Genomic DNA, 25,039 nt, shown 5'->3' on the forward strand with positions numbered 1-25,039 from the left:
TCGAGAGCAGCCTTGCCAAAATGGCGTCTCTAGGAAAAATGAAAAAATTAGCCGGGCATGGTAGCGGGCACCTGTAATCCCAGCTACTGAGGAGACAGGCAGAAGAATCATTCGAACCTGGGAGGCAGAGGTTGCAGTAACCTGAGATTGCGCCACTGCACTCCAGCCTGGGCGACAGAGAGAGACACTGTCTCAAGAAAAAATAAAAATAAAAAGAAATAAAGATGGGCTGGGAAAAGCATCAGTGAGGTCAGGAAAGGTCAGGATCATGAGCCAAGACCCAGCACTAACCTTGGCCCCCACCCACCTGATGTCGCTCTGTCCCCACACAGGGACAGGATTGGGAGCGGTCTGCCCCTGCGGGCTCCATACCACCCCCATTCCCTGGGGAGCTGGACGGCTCAGATGAGGAGGAGGCAGAGGGGATGTTTGGGGCTGAGCTGCTGTCCCCCAGTGGGCAGGCTGATGTGCAGACGCTGGCCATCATGCTTCAGGAGCAGCTGGAGGCCATCAACAAGGAGATCAAGTGAGCCCTGGCCCCGCCCTGGCCCACCCTGCCCTACCTGAGCTGACTCCACAGCCCTTTTGGCTCTGGAGGCCTGAAAGCCTGAGTCCATCTCCTGTTACACCATCCACAGGAATTCTTCCAGCCCAACACTCACTCCACTGTCCAGGCATCCCCTAAGATACACTCAGAAGTCTTCTATGTGCTACCTACACATATACCCCCAGCCAGTACTCACCATTCCCTGACACACCAAAGACTGCACCCCAAAATACCCCAGTTCCTCTCAATGCATCAAGAATCTTCCATTACGCCATCAATTTTGTGGTTTCACATAACAAGTGCCCAGAGTCTCCCACTACTCTAAGAATCTCAAGACAACACAAGGTTCCCAACCTCAAACACCAAGAATCTCATCCTAATGCCCTAATCAAAAACTTCACCTCCAGGCCGGGCGCGGTGGCTCACGCCTGTAATCCCAGCACTTTGGGAGGCCGAGGCAGGCGGATCACGAAGTCAGGAGATCGAGACCCTCCTGGCTAACATGGTGAAACCCCATCTCTACTAAAATACAAAAAATTAACTGGGCATGTTGGCAGGCACCTGTAGTCCCAGCTACTGGGGAGGCTGAGGCAGGAGAATGGCATGAACCCGGGAGGCGGAGCTTGCAGTGAGCCGAGATTGTGCCACTGCACTCCAGCCTGGGTGACAGAGCGAGACTGTCTCAAAAAACAAACAAATAAAAACTTCAACTCCATATACTAAGAATTTCTAATATAAAAAACGTCCCCAACTTATTAAGAAGCCCCCAATGATGTAACGTCTACCCCGATTCACCAGTAATAACCATATTCAGCAATTCTGCTATAACGCACTCCCCATGAGCCTTCGGCAAATATACCGTGACCACCACCTTCCATACTGAATGACTCCATGCCCTTCCCAGATCCTAGAGTGACCTGAGTCCCTGATCTCACACTGCTCCTGTTATGACCTTGCTCTTACAGTCCACCTTGAACTTGTCCTTTTGTCCACAGTAATCCCTTCATGATTTTCCAAACCACTATCATCAGGGCCACCCTGATGCAGACCTTGATCACCTTGACAGCCCTAATCCTGCAATGACTTCCTGAGACTATCAGGACTTCTTGACTCTCCTTGAGCCCGGGAGTCCTTCAGAAACCCACCAAAGCCCTCTGATGTCATTGCACCTTCCCCAGAATTCCCCTCGTCCCACCAAGGCTTTCTGGCCCCTTGTGCTCCCAGATTCCCTCTCCCACTGTCTGCTGCGGCCGCTTACCCAGTTTCCCCTATTTCCCTCCTCAGGCTGATCCAAGAGGAGAAGGAGACAACAGAACAGAGGGCAGAGGAGCTGGAGAGCCGGGTGTCCAGCTCTGGCTTGGACTCGTTGGGCCGCTACCGCAGCAGCTGCTCCCTGCCCCCCTCCCTCACCACCTCTACCCTTGCCAGCCCCTCCCCTCCCAGCTCTGGCCACTCAACTCCCCGCCTGGCACCCCCTAGCCCTGCCCGTGAGGGCACCGACAAGGCTGTGAGTGTTCTGAAGTCTCCCCAGCCTAGTAGGGGGATGGGGAGAGGTCAGAAGCAGGGCTCCGCAGTGAACAACAGTAACCCCTCATAGCAGTGGTTTTCCAAAGCAACCTTAGCTTTCCCTAAAGGTTCAAACTCAAAGAGCAAAGGGGAGGCGGAGTCACTGGGTTCTTGAACCCTAACTTTCACTTTAGTCAGATCTGGTCTACTTTTATTTCTCACGCATCAAGTTTCTGCATAGGATTTTAAAAAGTTTCTGGGCCGGGCGCGGTGGCTCACGCCTGTAATCCCAGCACTTTGGGAGGCCGAGGCAGGAGAACGGCGTGAACTCAGGATGCAGAGTTTGCAGTGAGCCGAGATCACGCCACTGCACTCTATCCTGGGCTAACACGAGTGAAACACCGTCTCAAAATACTAAAAATACAAAAAATCAGCTCAGGCGTGGTGGCACACGCCTTTAATCTCAGCTACTTGGGAGGCTGAGGCAGGAGAATCTCTTGAACCTGGGAGGCAGAGGTTGCAGTGAGCCGAGATCGTGCCATTGCACTGCAGTCTGGGTGACAGAGTGAAACTCCATTTCAAAAAAAAAAAAGTTTCTGCAACTCACCCTCACTTGAGCTAGACTACCTTTGGATACTGTTCTAAACCAGGGTCACCCCACACACCCCTCAGCAGACATCTCAGTTACTAAAGCGCCCCCGACATGACTCCTTGAACTCAGTCCAGCATCTGTGCCCTCTGTCCTCAGAATCATGTCCCTAAGGACGAAGCTGGAGCTCCACGAGGGGAGGGGCCGGCCATCCCAGGAGACACCCCACCACCCACTCCCCGCTCTGCCCGTCTTGAAAGAATGACCCAGGCCTTGGCACTGCAGGCAGGGTCCCTGGAAGATGGGGGACCCTCACGGGGAAGGTCAGCAGGGACAAGGGATAGGGACAGGGAGAGGCTGGTTTGGGAAGATGAGAAGGGGGTGGACAAGGACTTGGGAGGAGAGGAGGCATCCCAGCCAGGATATGCTCTCATTCTCTCCTTCTTTCCCAGTGAGGGCACCCCAGACTCCCTACACAAAGCCCCCAAGAAGAAGAGCATCAAGTCATCCATAGGCCGTCTCTTTGGCAAGAAAGAGAAGGGACGAATGGGACCCCCAGGCCGGGACAGCTCTTCTCTGGGTGAGTACCTCACTCTAACCCTTCCCTCCTGTGTTCCTTCCTCCCTTCCTTTCTTTCTCCTTCTTTGTATGTTCACTTGACATTCATTCATGTCTTCATTCATTTGGTGATTTATTTAGAATTTGGAAGGAACACAGCTTGCCAAGGTAGGCAGGAGGAGGAGGGAAAAGGAGAGGGCACTCTGGGGCCTGCTTGGGTGACTGAGTGGGTAAATAAATTGATTTCCTTTACCTATTTTTTTGGTTGTTGTTTTTTTTTGGGTTTTGTTGTTGTTTTGAGACGGAGATTCGCTCTGTCACCCAGGCTGGAGTGCAGTGGCACGATCTTGGTTCACTGGAACTTCCACCTCCTGGGTTCAAGCAATTCTTCTGCCTCAGCCTCTTGAGCAGCTGGGACTACAGGCACCCACCACCATGCCAGACTACCTTTTTTTTTTTTGTATTTTTAGTAGAGATAGGGTTTCACCATGTTGGCCAGACTGGTCTTGAACTCCTGACCTTAGGTGATCCACCAGCCTCTGCCTCCCAAAGTGCTGGGATTACAGACTCATTTACTTTTTTTTTTTTTTTTTTTTTTGAGACGGAGTCTCTCTTCATTGCTCAGGCTGGAGTATAGTGGCGCAATCTCGTCTCACTGCAAGTTCTGCCTCCCGTGTTCATGCCATTCTCCTGCCTCAGCCTCCCGAGTAGCTGGGACTACAGGCGCCTGCCACCACGCCCGGCTAGTTTTTTGTATTTTTAGTAGAGATGGGGTTTCACCATGTTAGCCAGGATGGTCTTGATCTCCCGACCTAGTGATCCACCCGCCTCAGCCTCCCAAAGCACTGGGATTACAGGTGTGAGCCACCGCGCCTGGTCACCTATTTTTTAAACAGAGGAAGAGGGTGGGGCATCCTCAAGGCAGGGCACCTTCCTGTGGTGTGCTGGAGCCTGCTCTCACTGGCTCAGGAGATCCGCTATTTCAGGAATTGGCTGATATCACACTGGTAGCTTGAAATTGGCCATGGTGGGATTATTTACACCACGGAAATGGACAAATGCTACAAATCAGGGATTCCCTTCTGCCTTCCCAAGGAGCCAGTTGTTAGGCATTTACCAGCACACCACTGCCACCTTACCAAGGACAGCCCAGTGCATCCAGCCGTATTTTGGGGATGACTCCGATTCATGGGCGCTTGTCTGGCTTTATCACTTCCCCGATGTGGCCTCACTCACTACTCCCTCAGGGCCTCTGCCTTTCCTGCATTTTCCTCATCACCTCCAGCATGAAAGATTCTGCCTCCCCCTTGAGATTTTCCAAATTTCAACCCCTCCCTGCCTCCAGCTGGAACACCCTCAGATGAGACACTGGCCACTGACCCTCTGGGACTAGCCAAGCTGACAGGCCCAGGAGACAAGGACCGAAGGAACAAGAGGAAGTGAGTGTGTGTGTGTGAATGTGTGAGTGTGAGAGTGTGTGAGTGACGACTGTGTGTGTGGTGTGTGTGTTAGTGAGAGTGTGTGTGAGAGTGTGAGAGTGTGTGATTGTGCGTGTGAGTGTGCATGTGTGCCTGCGTGTGAGAGTGTGTGTGTATGTGTATGAGTGTGTATGTAAGTGTGTGTGATTGTGCGTGTGTGTGTGTGCATGAGTGTGTGCCCGCGAGTGTGAGAGTGTGTGTGTGAGAGAGTGTGGGTGTGCAGCAGTGGTGGTGAACAGAAATGAGAATTCAATGCTGGGAGGGGGTGTCCGTGACCCCGAACTTGCTTTCCTGGAAACCCAGGAGCTCCCAGAGTTTTTATTTTTTCTTTCTTAATTTTTGTGTTTTTTTAATTTATATTTTTTGTTTTTCTTTTTTCTCTCTTTTGATAGGGGTTGGGGGGAGAGGATTTAGATTCACATGTATTTTTTGACCTTCTGCCGTGTTTTATACATTCATAAAAGGTGCGTGCGTGTGTGTGTGTGTGTGTGTGTGTGTGTGTGGGTGTGTGGTGATGGGGACCATCCACAGAGTAGGGGGTCTCCACCCCCGACAGCTTCTATCCTGGCCCCTTCACCCCTGCAGGCATGAACTCCTGGAGGAGGCCTGCCGCCAGGGCCTGCCTTTTGCTGCCTGGGACGGGCCCACCGTGGTGTCCTGGCTGGAGGTACTGGGGCCCAGAAATGCCCTGACTGTTGGTCCTCAACCCCTGTGACAGCCCTACTGGTAGGGGCTGCCTGGTCCTCCTGGCGCCACCCTGCTTCTAGCCCAGAGGTGGGGGTGGCCATGGGCCGGGCAGGTGAGGACCCAGGAGGGCCCAGCCTTCCCCTTCATCTAAACAGCTTCTTTCTCCTTCTCCTTCCCCTTCCGCCCCTGCCGCTCTGGCCTTGCCCACCTGGGTCATGGTCTCCTGTCGTTCTCTCTACTCTCTCTTTCTGGATTCTCTGTCTCTATTTTTCGGCACGATTACCATCTCTGACCACGCTTTTGTCATCCCCCATATTTCTCATGTCTCCGATCGCCCTGCCGATGTCTCCCTGTCTCCCACTTCCTGTTTCTCCCCACCCTCTCTTTCTTTTCTTTTCTTTCCTTCTCTTTCTTCTTTCTTTCTTTCTTTCTTTTTCTTTTCTTTCTCTTTTTCTTTTCTGTCTTTTCTCTCTCTTTTCCCCCGCCGCCCCGCCATTTGTCTCCTTGGACTCTTCCTCATCTCGTCCACGTCTCTTTTCCTTGTCCTATTTCTTCTCCCTGCGAACTTTCCCACGTCACTGTTTCACCCCCCACCCCCGCTTGCCTGTCCCCACCTCCCTGTCCCCCCATCTCTCCGGTTTTCTCCTCCTCTGTCCCCTCTGTCCATCTGTCCTTCCGCTGCAGCTGTGGGTAGGCATGCCTGCCTGGTACGTGGCCGCCTGCCGGGCCAATGTCAAGAGCGGTGCCATCATGGCCAACCTGTCAGACACAGAGATCCAGCGCGAGATCGGCATCAGCAACCCGCTGCACAGACTTAAGCTTCGCCTCGCCATCCAGGAGATGGTCTCGCTCACCTCGCCCTCGGCCCCCGCCTCCTCTCGCACTGTGAGTGTCCGTTGGCCAATTCCAGCCTTTGCTTCCTCAGGGCCCCGCCTCTTGCCCTCAGTCTAGCCAATCCTGGGATTGCTCACTCCTCTGTCCCACGACCCTGCTTCTCATTGGCTCTCACCCCCTCAGCCTCTCCTCTGCTCCCGACTTGGCCTGTGGTCCATGTGGTACTCCAGGAGGGGCCCAGGCCACCTCCTTCCCTGACTCTCTCCCTCTCCTCGGCATTTGCTGTCCCACTCAAATGTCACCACCTCCAAGAAGCTTTCCTTGTCAGCTAAACTAGTTTCCCCCATCATTCCAGCATATCAGCACCTTCTAATTTTCCCCATAGCATTTATTGCCTTCTAATTATTTTATCTTTTCATTCCAACTTTTTTTTTTTTTTTTTTGAGACAAAGTTTTGCTCTTGTTGTCCAGGCTGGAGTGCAATGGCGCGATCTTGGCTCACTGCAATCCCTCCCTCCCGGGTTCAAGCCATTCTCCTGTCTCAGCCTCCTGAGTAGCTGGGATTACAGGTGTCTGCCACCATGCCCGGCTAATTTTTGTATTTTTAGTAGAGACAGGGTTTTGATATGTTGGCCAGGCTGGTCTTGAACTCCCGACCTCAGGTGATCCGCCCGCCTCGGCTTCCCAAAGCGCTGAGATTACAGCCGTGAGCCCCTGCGCCCGGCCCTCGTTTCAACTTTTTATTACGAGAAATTTCAAACATACAGGATATCATGTGTACCCAGTTCAGCAGTTCTCAACCTTTTGCTGTACTTGCTCTGTTGTGTGTGTGGGGTGGCAGGAGTGGGGAGTACAGGTTGAGTATCCCTTACCTGAAATACCTGGGACCAGAAGTGTTTAGAATTTCTGATTTTAAAAAGTTTTTTAAAAAAAAATATTTACATATAAATGAAATATCTTGGGGATGGGAGCCAAGCCTAAACATGAAATTCATTTATGTTTCATATGCATCTCATACACATGCCTAAAAAGAATTTTATACAATATTTTAAATAACTTCGTGCATGAAACAAAGTATTGACTGCATTTTGATTGTGATCTGTCACATGAGGTCAGATGGAGGATTTTCCTCTTGTGGCTTCATGTCAGCACTTAAGAAGTTTAGGGCCAAGTGCCGTGGCTCACACCTGTAATTCCAGCATTTTGGGAGGCCTTGGGCGGCCAATCTCTTGAGCCTGGGAGTTCGAGACCAGCCTAGGCAACATGGCGAAACCCCGTCTCTACTAAAAATACAAAAATTAGTCGGGTGTGGTGGCGCATACCTGTAGTCCCACCTACTCAGGAGCCTGAGGTGGGAGGATCCTATGAGCCCAGGAGATCGAGGATGCGGTGGGCTGTGATTGTCCCACTGTACTGCAGCCTGGGTGACAGAGAGAGACTGCATCCAAAAAAAAAAAAAAAAAGTTTAGAATTTTGGAGCATTTTGGATTTTTAGATTTTCAGGTTGGGGATGCTCAGAGACCTGTACTTGAATGTAATTTGAGGACATCATAACAGCTTAGCCTCCAAAATTACTTTAGTGGGTCTTTTTCTCTTTTTGAGACGGAGTCTCACTCTGCTGCCCAGGCTGGAGTGCAGTGGCGTGATCTCGGCTCACTGCAAGCTCTGCCTCCTGGGTGCACGTCATTCTCCTGCCTCAGCCTCCAGAGTAGCTGGGACTACAGGCGCCCGCCACCACGCCCGGCTAATTTTTTGTATTTTTTTAGTAGAGACGGGGTTTCACCGTGTTAGCCAGGATGGTCTCCATCTCCCGATCTCGTGATCTGCCCGCCTCAGCCTCCCAAAGTGCTGGGATTACAGGCGTGAGCCACTGCACCCGGCCTAGTGGGTCTTTTTCTTCCTTGTAAACACCGCATCCTTTATCATACCTAAGGGCATTCACCTTGTTAATTTCTTATTCTTTTTCTTTTTGTTTGAGACAGAGTCTCACTCTGTTGCCCCGTGCGGTGTGCGGGCTGGAGTGCGGTGGTGAGATCTCAGCTCACTGCAACCTCCACCTCCCTGGTTCAAGCGATTCTCCTGCCTCAGCTTCCTGAGTAGCTGAGATTAAAGGCACAGGCCACTATGCCCAGCAAATTTTTGTATTTTTAGTAGAGACGGGGTTTCACCAGTGTTGGCCAGGCTGGTCTTGAACTCCTGACCTCAGGTGATCCACCTGCCTCTGCCTCCCAAAGTGCTAGGATTACCGGCCTGGGCAACATGGCAAAACCCCATCTCTCATCCTAAATTTTGTATTTTTAGTAGAGACGGGGTTTCTCCATGTTGGCCAGGCTAATCTCAAACTCCAAAAGTGATGTGCCCGCCTCAGCCTCCCAAAGTGCTGGGACTACAGGTGTGAGCCACCGCAATTGGCTACAGTTGTTAATTTCATCGACTATTCAATCTGTATTCAAATTTCCCCAACATACTTAAAATATGTTGATTATTTCTCCCCCAGTTCGACGAAAAGGGTCTGTTGTGTCCCTTGCCATATCCCACACCCTAGGACGGTGACTGGTGCCTGACAATCACCAGGAGATACATAAATGTTTTTATCCTTGTATGGATTCCTAACTCGTGGGGTTGTTGGGAGCAGAAGATCAATAAATGTGAACCCCCCCCATACCCCCTAAACATTTGCCCCATGGCTGTGTCTGCCCCCCACTTTTGAATCCTCATTCTGTACCTCTGTGTGAGGTCAGCGAGGTGACGTCATTTGCACGGGGCCACACAGCAAAATGCATGGCAGGGTCGCAATTCCAACCTGAATTTGTTCAACTCCAAAGTCACATTGCCCAGTACATGGCAGGTGCCCGATAACAAGGATCATTCCTTTTCTCTGTTACTGCTTGTCCCAGAAAGCAGGAGGGACATAAACATATGGCCCAGGGCCTTCAGGAGGACACCTTCCTTCCTCTCCCCCACGGGAAGCCCTCTCCCACCATCCATTAATACTCCCTGCCCCTCAGTCCACAGGAAACGTGTGGATGACACACGAGGAGATGGAGTCCCTTACAGCCACGACCAAGCCCGTGAGTGCCCCCTGCCGGCCGCCTTGGGGGTGGCACTAACCCTCCTTGGGGGTGGGGGCAGGGACCAAGTCTGTGGCCATCCCTAAGTCCGCTCCTTGTGTCCTCCTCTGCCTGCCCCTTAACTCACCCCTTCTCTCCCCTCTTCCTACTAACGGGTCAGGAGACCAAGGAGATCAGCTGGGAGCAGGTAGGGGACGCGGGGCGGGGCGTGAGCGCATGAACAGGCTGTGCACGACGCATGGATGCTCCTCCTCCGAGCCCTGCCCCTGTCCTCACCAGAACATGCCATCATCCCCATGGGGGGGCGCTGTGCCAAGCTTGGCTCTGGACTGTTCCATTATGGCTTGGTGGTGGGGAGGGTAGAGGGGATGCGATGTGGAAGCCCAGACTGTTGCATAGTCAGCCTTATGCATGGACCATTTCATCATCGTGGATTGTGGGGACTCTAAGGGGCTTCAATTCTGTAGCTTAGGAGAGACGCTGAGCAGCCGGTGTCCCTATAGTGGAGGGGGCCGGGCCTACAATGGACTGCTCAGTGTACCAGGGCCAAGGAGGAAGCATTGGCTGTGGTGGTGGTGAGGTAGCCAGGCTGAATAAGAAATTGGGGAGGAAGAGCTACACTTTGTTCTCAAGAAACAAGAGGCGGCCAGGCGCAGTGGTTCACGCCTGTAATCCCAGCACTTTTGGAGGCTGAGGTGGGCAGATCACCTGAGGTCAGGAGTTTGAGACCAGCCTGGCCAACATGGTGAAACCCTGTGTCTACTAAAAATACAAAAATTAGCCGGGCACAGTGGCTAGCGCCTGTAATCCCAGCTACTTGGGAGGCTGAGACAGGAAAATCGCTTGAACCCAGGAGGTGGAGGTTGCAGTGAGCCGAGATTGCACCACTGCACTCCAGCATGGGTGACAGAGTGAGACTCCATCTCATAAAAACCAAACAAATAAACAAACAAAAAAATCAAGAGGTATGAGCTGACTGTCCACGGAGGAATTATGTTTGTGGTCATAGATCACATATTTCCAGCCAGGGGGAGGTGGGGATTTTGTGCTGATGCTGAAAGGAGTGAGGGACTTGGGGCTCATCTGGAATATTGTCCTGGGCCAGATATAACATTAGACAAGTATTTTCAGGACATTGCAAGAGTGATGGCCCTTTCTTAGTGGGAGAGCTGCCTTGAAAGAATCCATTGTCCTGACTTGGGGGTGTAGTGACGTTGGACTGCAGTGAGACAGAGTTAAAGCAGTGCTTCCCCAAATTTAATGGGTAGTGGGGTGGCACGCACCTGTAGTCCCAGCTACTTGGAATACTGAGGCAGGAGGATCGCTTGAGCCCAAGAAGCCAAGGTCAACCTGGGCAACATAGTAAGACCCTGTCTCTAAAAAATAAACAAATATGGCTGGGCGCAGTGGCTCATGCCTGTAATCCCAGCACTTTGGGAGGCTGAGGTGGGCGGATCTCTTGAGGTCAGGAGTTCGAGACTAGCCTGGCCAACATGGTGAAACCCCGTTTATACTAAAAAATACAAAAATCAGCCGGGTGTGGTGGCGTGTACCTGTAATCCCAGCTACTCGAAGTTTGAGGCAAGAGAATTGCTTGAACCTGGGATGGGGAGGTTGCAGTGACACGAGCTCGTGCCTCTGCACTCCAGTCTGGGTGACATAGCAGACTCTGTCAGAAAGATAAATAAAATAAAATAAAATTAAAAGAAGAAAGAAAGAAATTAAAAAATAAATATAATGTATATTTCAAATCACCCGAGGGTCTTGTGAAAATGCAGATACCGACTTCAGTAGGCCTGGCATAAGGTCTGAGATTCTGCAATTCCAGGAAGTTCACAGGTGATGGTGATGCTCTAGGTCTCAGGACCACTGTTTGAGTAGCCAAGAGTATATGTAGTCATGAAGAACTAGGAGACAGCTCTGGATTGGTCCATTATCCTGAGCAGAGATTGGTCATTGTGCTACTATGGGGTGGGAAAAACCTTGGATTGGGAGGTTGGACTGTACCTCTCTCATGCAAAGTGGGAAGGGGCCAGAGGGCCTGATTCCTCCCTCACCTGCCCATGGCCCCAGATCCTGGCATATGGCGACATGAACCACGAGTGGGTGGGGAACGACTGGCTGCCCAGCCTGGGGCTGCCCCAATACCGCAGCTACTTCATGGAGTCGCTGGTGGATGCCCGAATGTTAGATCACCTTAACAAGAAGGAGCTCCGGGGCCAACTCAAGATGGTGGACAGCTTTCACAGGTGGGGGCTGCCTGGCCAATGGGTACAGTCCAAAGGGAAGCCCCACCCCAGAGTCTTTGGCCAATGGGATTGGCCATGGGAGATTCCTAGGCTTATCTTGGCCTTTTTAGCCTGAGTTCTCAGGAAATCCTCACTCTGTGCCCCTTTCACCAATGAGATGGTCCACAGGAAAAGTTCAGATCCTGAGATGGCTTGGCTAGTTAACCCTGTATCCCCTCCAGGCTGGCCAATAGGAAGGGCCTATAGTTGAAAATGCCTCACCTCCTGAGGGGGTCAACAGTCAATAGAACAGATCAGCTCCCCACCCTTTCCAAGAAGAGCACAGCCAGTGGGGAGGGACCCGTAGGAGCAGCAGCTAGGGGGATTGGAAGACTCATCCGTGACTCCACTTCTGCTGCTCAGGGTGAGTCTACATTATGGGATTATGTGCCTGAAACGGCTCAACTATGACCGGAAGGACCTGGAGCGGAGGCGGGAAGAAAGTCAGACCCAGATCCGAGGTAAGTCGAGTGTAAGGGCCCCTTTGGGAGCCAGGTGGAGGGTGTAAAGCTGGATGGGGAGGAGAGGGGGTGGGGAGAGGCTGGAGAAGAAGATTGGCACCATAACCGAGGGGTGGGGCCAGCGTGGGGGGCATGGCCCGAAGAGAGGAAATGGAGGTGTAGGTATGGGCTAAACTGAACTCTCCAGGCCACGGGAGGGGCACGGCTGAGGGTCCTTTCCGTCCCCAGACGTGATGGTGTGGTCCAATGAGCGGGTCATGGGTTGGGTGTCCGGGCTGGGCCTGAAAGAATTTGCCACGAACCTCACGGAGAGCGGGGTACACGGGGCACTGCTCGCCCTGGACGAGACCTTCGACTACTCCGACCTGGCCTTGCTCCTGCAGATCCCCACGCAGAATGCACAGGTGAGCTGCCGCTGGGCCCGGAGCATGCTGGGCGTCCCCACCTCGCAGACTGCACGCTCCAACCGCCCCCTCCACCTCCTCTTTCCAGGCCCGGCAGCTCCTGGAGAAGGAATTCAGCAACCTTATCTCCTTAGGCACAGACAGGCGGCTGGACGAGGTGGGCGCGGCAGCAGCTCAGAGGGCTCTGCTCCCAGCGGCTCCTCGAGAGGCGGCGCTGAGAGGGCGGGGCCTGACTTTAATTATTAAAGAGTTACAGTTGGAGGCGGGGCCAGGAGAGGGGCGGGGTTAAGGGCGAGGTGATCCCCGGAGAGGGGTGGAGTCAAAGGAAGGGGCGGAGTCAGGCGAGTCCCGAGTCCCTCACCGGCTGCCCGGCTCCTATACCTAGGACAGCGCCAAGTCTTTCAGCCGCTCCCCATCCTGGCGGAAGATGTTCCGGGAGAAGGACCTCCGAGGCGTAACTCCCGACTCAGCTGAGATGTTGCCCCCCAACTTTCGTTCGGCTGCAGCGGGAGCCCTGGGCTCTCCGGGGCTCCCTCTCCGCAAGCTGCAGCCAGAAGGTGGGGGGCTCCCAAATGCGACATCCCCTCCTCGCTTCCCTTGGGTTGGACATGGACCACCTCAGTAGTCCAGGTTCTGGAATGGCCTAGTCCTTTCTCGCCCACCCCTGAAGAATGGACTGCTCCAACGTTCCGGACTCCCCCCTCAGGATGAAATGGATAAATCCCACTCCCCCTTCCCAAGGCGGGAGTGAACTCGCCCAATGCGAGTTTGAGTCGGACGGGAGGGAAACCCATGTGGAGCCCGGCGATCGTTGTGACATCGGGAAGGGAAGTCCAAAGGGAGGAATCCTGGACAGGAACAGGGAGGAGGGTGCTCCAGGCTGAACCGCTGCTCGCTCTCCCTCCAGGCCAGACTTCTGGGAGTTCCCGGGCAGACGGCGTTTCGGTCCGGACCTATTCCTGCTAGTGCAGGCCTCCAGGTGAGGACCGTGCTGGGCGACCTTGGGGGTGCGGGGCGGCACGGTGGATATTCACTGCTCCACGCGCTGCCCGGCGTCATGCAGGTGACCTCACTCGGACGGAAGAATCTTCCCGAGGCTGGGCTGTTCCCTCTCCTGCCTGGACTGTGGCCTCGCCGGGGAGAGCGGGCGGGGGAGCTCGCGCCTGGGACTGGACCATCTGTACAGACCAGCGGGAGTGCGCGCGCCCGCCTCGCACAGGGCCGGGGCCTGGACCAAACCACATGAACTGGACTGAGAGGGGGAAGAAGCGGGCAGGAAGAAATCCCGCCCCAAACGTCCGCCTTCCTTTTCTCTACTTTGTAATTTATTGATCAGTTTCTGTTGGGAGACGGGTGTCCTTTACCCGCGGGAAGGGGGCGGGGCTTCCCTTCCGGGCCGCATGCGGGGAGTGGCTGCCCCTCCCCTTTTTCCTGCCCAGTTGCGGGGCCCAAGTCTTCCTTCTTCGTCCGAAAGGAGGGGAGGGGAGACTCGCTGCTACAAGCCTCGCCCCCTGTGCCACTCAGCTCCGCCCCGCCGCGTCCGGTCGCCGGTTCCCCGGGTCATCTGCGGGCGGGGTCCCCTCTCCCTCCCCCGTGTCTCGTGTCCCCGGGGCCTCACCGCCCCCCGTGCTGTGGCCGTGTCCGTGCCCCGGGGGTAGGGGGCGCAGAATGGCGCTCCCCCTTCCCCTCTGGCTCCGGGGTTTGCATGGGAGAATCCTCTTTCCACGATGCCGCTGGGCGACGTGGCGTGGGGGCAGTGGGGGAGCCCTCGCCCCCAACTCTCGTTCGGCCTCCCCGCCCCAGGCGTCACTCAGTGATCACGGGTAAAGAGAACTGTTTCAAAAAGCTCCTTTGTTGACTGATTTTTTTTTTTGGTAGGGGGGCGTGTTCAACCAACCTCCTCGAGCCAGGAGTCCAGGCCCCTCATCCCTCAAGTCTAGGTCCAGGTCCCTAGAGCCTACGCGCATTCCCTGATGCCCTGAGATTCCCAGACCTCACGTCTGACAATGAGGTTTCGGGGAGCACGTTTATTCAGAGAAATAAATATGGCTCATGGAAAGGGGTTGGAAGGCAAGGGGAGGTACACCTGTGTCGCAGTCGAGCGGCTGGGTCAGGGTTCCGGCGTTTCCAGCATGTCCGCCAGGGCTCTGGAGAGGAGGACGCCAGAAGTTAAACAGCTGGTGTTCAAAGCTCACCCCAGGACGCTTAGAGATCATTAACCTGCCCATTTCATGGACGAGGAAATGGAGTCCCAGAGTCATCCGATAACTCATAGCGAGACAACCACTTCTCTAAACGGGGTTTTACACACTCTCCTCCCCCAATACACTTACTGATATAGGGAGGAGGAGAAATAGTCCACGTAGCTTCCTGTGGGAGAGCAGAGAAAAGAGGCTTGAGGGGTACTGCACGAGCAAAATTAGGTGGTTACTCAGTATAGCGTGCGAGATTAGTGCTAGCTCCACCTCCTTTTCCCTAATTCCCTAATTCCTTCTTCAAACTGAATCCCTTCTACTGGACCCTTTTTCGTTCTGGGTGATTCCGTTCTCCAGCAGCCCCGCCCCTTCGATTCCTACTTGAGTTGACCTCGCCAATTAGGCTCTAGGCCTGCACCTCAGCCCTCCACTCATTTCTGTCCCTTGACTTCAGCAACTCCACCTGGTGTTCCTCGAGCCAGGTCCCGGCCCACGTGCTCACAGCCTTGGCCACGCCTCCTCTCTTAACCCCGCCCCACCAGCCTCCTGGGCCAGTCCCTCAGGTTTGGCTCCGCCCCCACCAGGATTCACCACGCTGGGCCTGACACCTTCCTCAGGTTTTTCCAGGGCCCCGCAGATGCTCACCTGGAGTGCAGACCGTTTCGCAGACCAGCGGGCAGAGATAGCAGAACTGACAGTGCTGGGGGTGGGGACGGGGAGAGAGAGTGAGCGTGGGGCGTGGCCGGGGGCGGAGTTAGGATGGGGCCAGGACCAGACCCGGACCAGAGGCTAGGTCTAGGTTAAGGCTGGAGTCAGGATTGCTTGTGGAGTCAAGGTTGCATTGGGGTAAGGGGTTGGGTCAGAGGCCAGGATTTAGGGGTGGGGGTCCTCAGAGGGTCCCGGTGCATCCTAAGGCCCAGTGGAGCCTTGAGTGTGAGGTGAGGTCTCACCTGGCACTGGTCGCAGTGCTCACCCATGTTCTCCTCATCACAGTGACAGTTCTCACATTCAGTGCATCGCTGGGGACCAGGGGAGCCTGGTTAGACGGAAACTCTAACCCCACTTGGGAGACACCTGCCCCTGGTCCACCCCTGCACCCTGGACGCTTCCCCAGACTCTACCCTCTTTATCTCTAACACTCAGCTCTGTATCTGCCCCCCCAAATCAGCCTCTCTCCCCTCCCCTGCCCCTGGTTTGTTTCCTTCCTTCCTTCCTTCCTTTCCCTTTTTTTTTTTTTTTTTTTTTTTGAGAGGGAATCTCTCTCTGTTGCCCAGGCTGTAGTGCAGTGGCACAACCTCAGCTCACTGCAACCTCTGTCTCCCGGGTTCAAGCGATTCTCCTGTCTCAGCCTCCTGAGTAGCTGGGATTACAGGTGCATGCAACTACGTCCGGCTAATTTTTTGTATTTTTTAGTAGAGATGGGGTTTCACCGTGTTAGCCCGGATGGTCTCGATCTCCTGACCCCGTGTTCCACCTGCCCTGGCCTCCCAAAGTGCTGGGATTATAGGGGTGAGCCACCATGCCCGGCCCTGCCCTGGTTTTCTATCTCATGGCGACCCCATGTCCCCCACTCAGGGTGGGCTCAGGTGCTCTCTCTACCCCCTTTCTCCCTATTCTCCCCCTAGACTATCAGCCCCTGTGCCGTCCCTCCTTTCCCCAACTCTCTTTGCCACAGACCCCTGTCTCTGTCCCCACACCCCAGCCTTCAGTCTGTCCTCACCTCACATGCCTGCATAAGGATCTCTTCATTCAGAACTGACCCTGGCTGGACCTTGCTCTGAGCCCTCCCACAGCACCACCCCAGGGCCCCTGGGACAGATTCTGGGGACACCTTGGTGGGTGGATCTGGGCTGGGGACATACATTGCAGAAGGAGCAGTAGCCACACAGGGACCCTGGCTGGTAGTTCCCGTACTCCTGAGCATCCTGTGGACCTGCGGGGACAGAAAGGCAGCAGTGACCCAGGCTGACTTGGTTTCTCCACACCCACACCAGCCCAGGCCACTTACCTGTGTCCTCACCGCTTTCCTCCTCACTGGAGGCACCTCCAGCCTCCTCTCTCCCGTCCAGTGGGTTGGGGATGATGGTGAAGTGGGGCTCATCTTCCTCCAGCCCCTCCTCCTCCTCGCTGTGGTCTCGACTCCGTGGGGCCCCAACTTCAGCCCTCTCTTCTCTCCTCTCCTCCTCCTCCTCCTTGTTTTCCTTTTCTTCCTCCTCCTGATTCAGGCTGAGGCCATGACCTTCCTCCTCATCCTCCTCATCTTCCTGGTCCGGGCTGCCATGGTGGGTGCCTTTCGCTCCCTGCTCTGAACTTTCATCATCTTCCTCATGGGAGCCGGGATCCTCTTCCTTCTCCTTTTCCTCCTCAGAATCATCCTCCCTCAAATGGCTTCTATCCTTGACCACTGTGTGTCCTGGGGGGTGATGGCTCATCTCTTTGATGGACCCTCTTTGACCATGGCCAGTTTCTTCATCTTGGTGGCTTTGCCTGTGGTTGGGGACCTGGTGGGCAAGCTCAGCGGAGACCTCCTCCTCTTCCTCCCTGGGGACCCTGTGGTGGTGATGGTGAGGAACTTCTGTTTTATACTCATCTTGGAAGTCCTCTTCCTCACTCTTGTGGCCTTGAGGTTGGTGGCTTGCAACACGGTGGCTGAACTGGACTGTGATCTCCTCTTCTTCCTCTTCCTCATCTACAAGGCCATGGTGGACACGTTGGGGACCCTGGTGCCAATGTTCAGTGGACACATCCTCATCTTCTTCCTCGTCTCTGTGGCCTTGGTGCCTGTGGTCAGGGACATGATTGTCGTGTTCACCTGAGACAGGCTCATCCTTTTCCTTTCTGTGGTCTTGGTGCCTGTGGGCCTGGTGCCCATACTCAGTGGAGACATCATCATCATCATCATCATCATCGTCATCGTCATCTTCTTCGTGGCCTTGGTGCCTGTGGCTGGGGCCATGATGGTGGTGTCCATCTGAGACATCCTCATCCTCTTCCGCGCCATTGTCCGGTGCCTGTGGGCCTGGTGTCCATACTCAGTGGAGACATCATCATCATCATCATCATCATCATTCGTCATCGTCATCGTCATCTTCTTCGTGGCCTTGGTGCCTGTGGCTTGGGCCATGATGGTGGTGTCCATCTGAGACATCCTCATCCTCTTCACTCCGTGGCCTCGGTGCCTGTGGGCCTGGTGTCCATACTCAGTGGAGACATCATCATCATCATCATCATCATCACATCATCATCATGCGTCATAGGTCATCTTCTTGCATGGCCTTGGTGCCTTGGCGGGCCATGATGGTGGTGTCATCTGAGACACATCCTCTCATGCCTCTTCCGCCTGTGGTCTCGCCGATTGCCCTGTGGGCCTGGTGTCCATACTCAGTGGTGAGACATCATCATCATCATCATCATCATCGTCATCTTCTTCGTGGCCTTGGTGCCTGTGGCTGGGGCCATGATGGTGGTGTCCATCTGAGACATCCTCATCCTCTTCACTCCTGTGGTCTCGGTGCCTGTAGGCCTGGTGCCTATACTCAGTGGAGACCTCCTCTTCCTCCTCCTCCTCCTCGTCCTCTTCTCCTTCATCATCTTCCCCATCCTTGGCCTGGTGTCGCTGGGGATATGATGGCGATGCTCTGGACTAACTTAAGTCCTCATCCTCGTCTTGATGGCTGTGGCTCCTGTGGCTGGGGAGGTGGTGCCTGTGCTCAGCTGAGTCTTCCGTGTCTTCACTCCCGTGGCCTCTGTGCCCACGGGCCTGCCCACCATGCTGTGCAAAGACCTCCTCACCTGAGACATCCTCGTCTCCAACCTCATGGTCTTGGGACCTGTGGCCTGGGAGTAGGTGCTCATATTCCTTGGGGACGTCTTCATCCTCCTTGTCACGGTCTGGGTGGCTCCAGAAATGATGTCCATTCTCTGTGGATACATCCTCGTTCTCATCTGGATGGTTTCTCGGGCTGTGGAGGTGGTGGCCAAGCTCTGCCGATGCCTCCTGGGAGAGCCCGGTGACTCCAGCGTTGTTGTTCCAGTTGCTGAAGCCCAGCCCAGCCCCTCTCAGCTGCTGGGTCATGGCCGGGGGGAGGAGCAGGCTGGCCACCCCAGCCCAGAGGACAGCAGTGTGCAGCCATGGCCTACGGTGGCCCATGGGGACGGACAGGCAGCACTGACTCCAGCTGCCTCTGCGGCGAGGTGGACAAATGTTGGGGTCTTTGTCCCTTTGGGGTCAGTCTCCTTTTTTCTGTGTCTCTCCTTTGCTTTGTCCTTTCCGTCTCTGTCCACCTTCCTCTGGTCCTTGCTGCCTGGCTCTGGACACCCCTCTGAGGCTGTCTCTGGAGCCCCCTGACCCCCCTCTGGGGCCCTCCCTCCCCATTCCCCAGCCAATAGGGTCTTTCCCCTCCCCTCTCTCTGGCTAAATTTACTCTCAGCCCTGAGTTATTCTGGGTCAGTCCCCGCCTGCCGCCTCCTGCTCCTCCTCCTCCCAGCTGGGGAGGCGACCCGTGAGGGGTCTCTCCCTGGCCAGGAGATGGGGGCCAAGGGACTTGACTTTGACCTACCAACAAGCTCATGTTTGGCAGCTGCAAAGAAAAAGGCTAGACTTTTAGCAGGTTTTTGGGGGAGCCTGGGGCACCTAGGGGAGGCAGAAGAGACTTATCAGAGGGGAGAGACCCCTCGCATGGAAGGACTGGGGGTTTGACTGTGGGGTGCTTCCAGCCGGAATGACACGCGCTGGTGAGAGAGTGATGCCAATGTTGAGGCCCTGGAAGGGGGGGAAAGGAACATGGCCCCCAACACACGTGCCCATGACCTCCTGTCCCTGGAACTCAGATCTGGGGGCAGGGACTGGGCTAGGCCAGGGCTATAAATACAGCTGGGAGGGGTAGGGGGACTCAGGTTACGGAGGCCGCAGCTGTCCCCGTGCGGGCTGGCAGGAGACAAGTGGCCTTGCCCGCCTCTGTTTCAGTATCTCCTGCTCCTCACCGGTCATGACTGCCCCCACTACCGTCTCCCTTCCCGTTCACAGGTCCTCCTCTCTCTTCCATTCTGTCATCTGCTCTCTCAGGGTCCCTGTCCCTCCTCCGTGGCATTGCCTCTCCCTCTCCCTCTGGGCTTCCGTCCCGCTCTCATGTGAGTGTCTGTCCTCCACCCAAGTCCGTGTCCCTCTCTCTCCCCTGTGCCCTCTCCCCTAAATCTCTGGCCCCTCCTTTCTCCATCCACCTCCTCTGTCCCCCTCCAGATCCCCCCCTGGGCCTCCCCCTCATTCCACTGTCCCCCCCTCCTCCTATCCCTCCTTTCCTGGGTCCTCCCTCCTCTGTCCCCCCTCTGGGTCATCCCATTTTTCTCTGGGTCCTCCTCCCCCCCTCCCTGGGTCTCCTATCCTCCACCTCAGATCTCCATCCCCCCCTCATTCCATCCCCTCTGGGTCCAGTCCCCCCTCCATCCCCCCCTCCGTCCATCCCCCCTCTATCCCCCCCTCCCCCCCCTGGGTCCTATCCCCCCCCTGATCCTCCTCTTTCCTCTTCTGTCCCTCCACTCCTGGGCCTCTGTCCCCCCTCTCCTAGGATGTCCATCCTTCTCTCTTCCTTCCCTCCTAGGTCTATCCCTCTGTATCTCTATCCTCCCTTCCTCTGGGTCCCCTGGTCCTCCTGTCCACTCCTGAGTCCTCCATCCCTCCTCTGTCCATCTATCCACTCTGGGTCTCCTTCCCTCCATCCATTTCCTCCTCCTGTCCTTCCATTCCCCTTCCTCCTCCATTCCATTCCACTCTGGCATCCTCCATTTCCTTCACTCCTTCCATCCATCCACCCTCAAGTCCTCCCCTACCTGTCTATTTTCGGCCCTGGCCCGGGCCTCTGCACCCCCTAGGTCGCTGTCCCTCTGTCCCCTTATCACGGCCTGGGACCCGCCCTCTCCCCGCCTCCCGCTTTGGCGTCTCCAAGACTCCCCGCCCCCAGACCTCGCCCCGCCTAGGCTGGGCTGGAAAGTGGAGGATCCGGTTTGCCCTGGGCGGGTCTGGAAGCAGAGCAGGCCGAAGGAGCGCCGGGGCCCTGGGCTGCTGGAGGTTGCGGCGGCCGCGGCAGCATGGTGGTGTCAGAGAAGGAGCAGGTGAGCGCCGGACCCGGGTCTGCGGGAGCGTGGAGCTGGGGACCTCGCCTCCAGGCTCCCAGCGCTGGACACCCAGATTCCTGGGTCAGACGAAGGAGGGGGATGGGAGGGTCCGGGTTCCAGGGTCCCTGGCATGGGGGTCGAGATTCCTGAGTCTGGAGCAGGAGGGCGCTGGGGGCCCGGACTCCTGTGTCCGTGGGGAGCGCACAGGGTGGGTGGCTCTGTGTCCCATAGGACAGAACTGGGTGCCCCCCACCCCACGTCCACCCCTACACTTGTTTCTGTTCCCAGAGCTGGATCCCCAAGATCTTCAAGAAGAAGACCTGTACCACGTTCATAGTTGACTCCACAGATCCGGGGTGAGGAGTTCGCCCCTGGACTGACCCGAGAGGGTCCGCAGCCCGCTGACCCCGCCCGCGGATGGCCACGCCCCGGCCACGCCCCTTCCCCATTCCAGGACTCGGGGACCTTCCCAAGGGCGTTCGCTGCCGGCTCTCTCCCTCTAGGAGCGCTTGGGTCTGTCATGGACACCCCCACTCCCCCGTTAAGCTATTCTCCCGCTCAGGAGTGTTGTGCTCAGGGCTCGGTTCTGCTTCTTTCCTCCCCGATGTCTCTTCTGTGTGCCTTTGTCTCTTCGTGTCACTTTCTGTGTCTCTGTCTTTCCCTTTTGGGTATTTCTGTTTCATTCATTAATTTATTCGTTCATTCATTCATCCATCCATGCAAGAAACCCTCACTCAGAGCTCCCAAGGGAGGAGGTCCCTTTAGCCTAATTCAGTGGCCTGCCGTGTCCAGATTCCAGGGACCGCGTGCTCTGCGTGGCTTTGGGCAAATCATTTCACCTCTCTGGGTCCCGTTCTCATGTGGGGATGAAAAGAGGCTTGATCTCCCGGGATTATTATGAGGATTAAACAAGTTAATGCTTACTTGATGTTGCAACAGTGCGGCGGGCGGCGGGCGTGCGGGAGGACGTTATGCGGGGGCAGTGGGATGGGGCCGAGGAACTGGTGGGCAGAATGGCAGTCAGTGGCTCAGGTTAGGGCTTGGTGCAGGACCGAGTCTGGCTCCTGTAAAAGCTGGCCCAGGGGCTGGAGGCAGTGGCACATCTCTGGTCACTGCAGGCTCTGCCTCCCGGGTTCAAGCCATTCTCCTGCCTCAGCCTTCGAGTGGCTGGGACTACAAGCGCCACCACCACGCCAGCCATTTTTTGCTTATTTTAGCAGTAGAGGCCAGGGTTTCACCCGTGTGTTAGCCAGGATAGTCTCGATCTCCTAACCTGGTGATCTGCCCACCTTGACCTCCCAAAGTGCTGGGATCCAGAAGTGCACGTAAAGCCACAGCGTCAAAGCCCAAATTTTTTTCTTTTTAGTAGAGGCGAGGTTTCCCGTGTTAGCCAGGATAGTCTCGATCTCCTGACCTCTTGATCTGCCTGCCTCCGGCCTCCCAGGCGCTGGGATTACAAGTGACCACCACACCTGGCCCAGACTTTCTAGTTTTTTTTTTTTTTTTTTGAGACCCAGAGTCGGCTCTACATCACCCAGGCTGGAGTGCAGTGGCGATCTCGGCTCACTGCAAGCATCCATTCTGGGTTCAGAAGCAGTTCTCGTGCCTCAGCCTCGAGATGGCTGGGATTACAGGTGCCCACCACCACACCCAGCTAATTTTTTTGTATTTTAGTAGAGGATAGGGGTTTCGCCTGTTGCTTGAGGTTCAAAGTCTTGAGCGCTCTTGACTCAGAGCCAATCCACCTGCCAGCTTCCCAAAGTACTGGGATGACAGGTGTGAGCCACCGCGCCCAGCCCTCTAGTTATTTTAGGGTAGGGGGTATCATTCCTGCGCCCAGTGTGTATTTTGTTATGATTATATATTAGTGCAGTATTGCTTGTCAATTGTGGATAAAATAGAAGCAGTTATATGCTTGTTGGATGCTTGAGTGCTCAAAACCTTTCTACTGATGGGGCAGTGTGGTCAGAGACAATTTAGGAAACTCTGAGGTCTGGCCTGAGGAGGAAGAAATGCAGAGAGGATAGTATAGTAAAGGCAGGAGTGCAGCTCGAGGGACAGGACCACTGAGAGCTCTGTGGGAGCCGGGAGAGTGTCTGCTTAAAGACTGGGAGGAGAGGCGAGGGCCTTGGTAAGCAAGCCTGTAATCCCAGCAGCACTTTGGGAGAGCCTTCGAGGCAGGCTGAGATCAGAGATCAGGAGTCCAGAGACCATCACAATAGCCACAGTGAAACCCGTCTCTACTAAAAAATAAAAAACTAGCGGGGCCGAGGTGGCGGTAGCCTGTAGTCAGCTACTCAGGGAGGCTGAGGCAGGAAGAATAAAGTGAACCCAGGAGGCTGAGCTTGCAGTGAGCTAAGATCCAGCCACTGCCTCCCAGCCTGGGCGACCCAGCGAGACTCCGTCTCAAAAAAGACTGGGAGGGACACAGGGTGTCACTAGTAGTTTTCTGGAGGAGGAAAGGTAGCTGAAGTGAGGTGACATTTGAAAGTGGGCTGGAGAGAGGCCCATGGAAATGATTGGGGCCGGGCGTGTAAGCTCACACCTGTCATCCCAACATTTAGGAGGAGGCGGGGGCAGGTGGATCCACCTGAGTCAGGAGTTTGAGACCAAGCAAGCTGCTGTAGTGCAATGCGTCTCTACTAAAAATACAAAATTAAGCTGAAGTGTTGGCGCCCACACCTAGAAATCTCAGCTGCTTGGGAGGCCCAGGAGGGTGCTTAGAGCCACCTGGGAGACCCCGAGGGGGCTGTAGGGCTGAGGATCGTAATCACTGTACTCAGCCTGGGTGACAGAGCCAAGACTCCATCTCAAAAGGAAAGAGAGAGAGAGAAGTGGTTGAACAGCGTATTGCAAGAGTCAGCACTTTAAAGGACCATGGTTACAGCCGATGAATCAAGAAAGTTCAGGAGTGCAGGAGCACTATCAAGAAGAAAGGCTGCAGAAGGAGAGCCGCGGCCAGAGCTTGCAGGGTGTCAGAGGCCACCCTAAGGGGCTAGGACCTTGTCCTGGGGAGCTGGGGCATCACTGCAGTGGTGGGGTTGGCTCTGGGTGTGGCAAAACCTTCTGGGACTGGGAGAGGATGAACAGGAGCTCTGGAGGAGTCTGGATAGAGGGTCTGAGTGGGAGGCGTAGTGGCCTGAGCCAGGTCAGGGCTTTTGGGACACAGAGAGGAGGGGATGGGGCAAAGATTTAGGGAGCGGGAAGGCAGAGCTTGGGGACTGATGAATATGGGGAGAGAGGGGGTGCCCCCATCGGTGGATGGCTACCGGACATATGGTCTGCTGACTGGGACACAGTGGGGCTGTCCCCGAGATGGAGCTCAGGAGGGCGAGCAGGTTTGGGAAATGCCGCTAAGTGTGATGTGGGACTCTGTGCATATGAGTGGCCTAGGGGGAGCCAGGGGCATGTGGAGACTGAGACTTGAGAGGGCAAGGTCTGGACTAATGTCCAGGATCTAGAAGGAGTCCGGGGTTGTAGATAGTAGTGGGAAACTGGGAAGTAGGTAAGACATCACAGGGAAAACAACGCGTAAAGTCAGGGGAGTTGCAAACTGGCAATTCTATAGCTAATTTTGTGTGTGTGTGTGTTGTGTGTGTTTAGAATAGCATTTAAAAATATCTGTCTTCTGTCTCTCTTTTTTTTTTTTTTTTTTTTTTTTTAGAGATGGAGTCTCACTCTAGCAGCCCAGGCTGGAGTGCAGTGGCGGATCTCTCAGCTCACTGCAAGCTCCGCCTCCGGGTTCCATGTTCTCCGGCCTCAGCTTTCACGGGCTAGCTGGGACTACAGAAACCCGCCACCTCGCCGGCTATTTTTGTATTTCTTAGTAGAGGCAGGGGAGTTTCACGTGGTAGCCAGGATAGTCTCAGAATCTCCTGGCCTCGTGTGATCCGCCCATCTCGGCCTCCCAAAGTGCTGGGATTACAGGCAGGCCACCCAGCCGGCCTCTCTTTTTTTTTTTTTTGAGACAGGATTTCGGCTCTGTTGTCCATGTGCTGGATTGGCACAATCATGGTTCACTGCAGCCTTGACCTGCTGGGCTCAAGCGATCCTCCCACATGAGCCTCCTGAGTAGCTGGGACCACAGGCTTGCACCACCATGGCAGCTAGTTTAAAATTGTTTGGAGGTCTCTGAACCAGGCTGAGTGCTCAGACCCTGGAGCCTCAAGTGATCCCTCCCGCCTCCCATCCTGCTTGCCCAAAGTGCTTGGGTGCAGGACCCACCATGCCGGCTACCTCTTTTTGAGACCGGAGTCTCCCTCTATCGCACAGGCTGGAGTGCAGGTGGTGCAGTAGCAATGCATGGCGGG

At 55.2% G+C, this 25,039-nt stretch overlaps 3 protein-coding genes across 5 annotated transcripts in view; 2 read left to right on the forward strand and 1 right to left on the reverse strand.

Annotated features, from left to right (window-relative positions):
- The window catches only part of PPFIA3 (PTPRF interacting protein alpha 3), a 29,816-nt gene extending 15,548 nt beyond the window's left edge, over window positions 1-14,268 (forward strand). Inside the window, exons 15-30 of one of the 2 annotated variants that reach the window (XM_003915872.3) lie at window positions 339-526; window positions 1,832-2,054; window positions 2,802-2,965; window positions 3,095-3,222; window positions 4,546-4,639; window positions 5,264-5,345; window positions 6,050-6,250; window positions 9,208-9,270; window positions 9,431-9,457; window positions 11,344-11,519; window positions 11,922-12,019; window positions 12,248-12,423; window positions 12,512-12,580; window positions 12,809-12,980; window positions 13,331-13,402; window positions 13,487-14,268. In XM_003915872.3, coding sequence (XP_003915921.2) covers window positions 339-526; window positions 1,832-2,054; window positions 2,802-2,965; window positions 3,095-3,222; window positions 4,546-4,639; window positions 5,264-5,345; window positions 6,050-6,250; window positions 9,208-9,270; window positions 9,431-9,457; window positions 11,344-11,519; window positions 11,922-12,019; window positions 12,248-12,423; window positions 12,512-12,580; window positions 12,809-12,980; window positions 13,331-13,389 — 1,920 coding nt within the window. In that variant the 3' untranslated portion in view covers window positions 13,390-13,402; window positions 13,487-14,268. The remainder of the gene's footprint in view (window positions 1-338; window positions 527-1,831; window positions 2,055-2,801; window positions 2,966-3,094; window positions 3,223-4,545; window positions 4,640-5,263; window positions 5,346-6,049; window positions 6,251-9,207; window positions 9,271-9,430; window positions 9,458-11,343; window positions 11,520-11,921; window positions 12,020-12,247; window positions 12,424-12,511; window positions 12,581-12,808; window positions 12,981-13,330; window positions 13,403-13,486) is intronic. The other variant, XM_009194936.3, reaches the window with a different exon arrangement.
- Window positions 1-25,039, forward strand: part of PPP1R13L (protein phosphatase 1 regulatory subunit 13 like) — a 146,813-nt gene that overhangs the window by 107,126 nt on the left and 14,648 nt on the right. The gene's annotated exons all lie outside the window — the stretch shown is intronic.
- HRC (histidine rich calcium binding protein) lies at window positions 14,436-19,505 on the reverse strand. Its single transcript, XM_031659154.1, is given in 8 exon segments — window positions 14,436-14,570; window positions 14,757-14,793; window positions 15,264-15,318; window positions 15,569-15,637; window positions 16,481-16,551; window positions 16,627-17,629; window positions 17,782-17,841; window positions 18,013-19,505. Coding segments are annotated over 8 exon segments (2,088 nt in total). The 5' UTR covers window positions 18,769-19,505; the 3' UTR covers window positions 14,436-14,533.

This window comes from Papio anubis, chromosome 20 (genome assembly GCF_008728515.1).
Source record: "Papio anubis isolate 15944 chromosome 20, Panubis1.0, whole genome shotgun sequence".
Classification (NCBI taxonomy): Eukaryota; Metazoa; Chordata; class Mammalia; order Primates; family Cercopithecidae; genus Papio; species Papio anubis.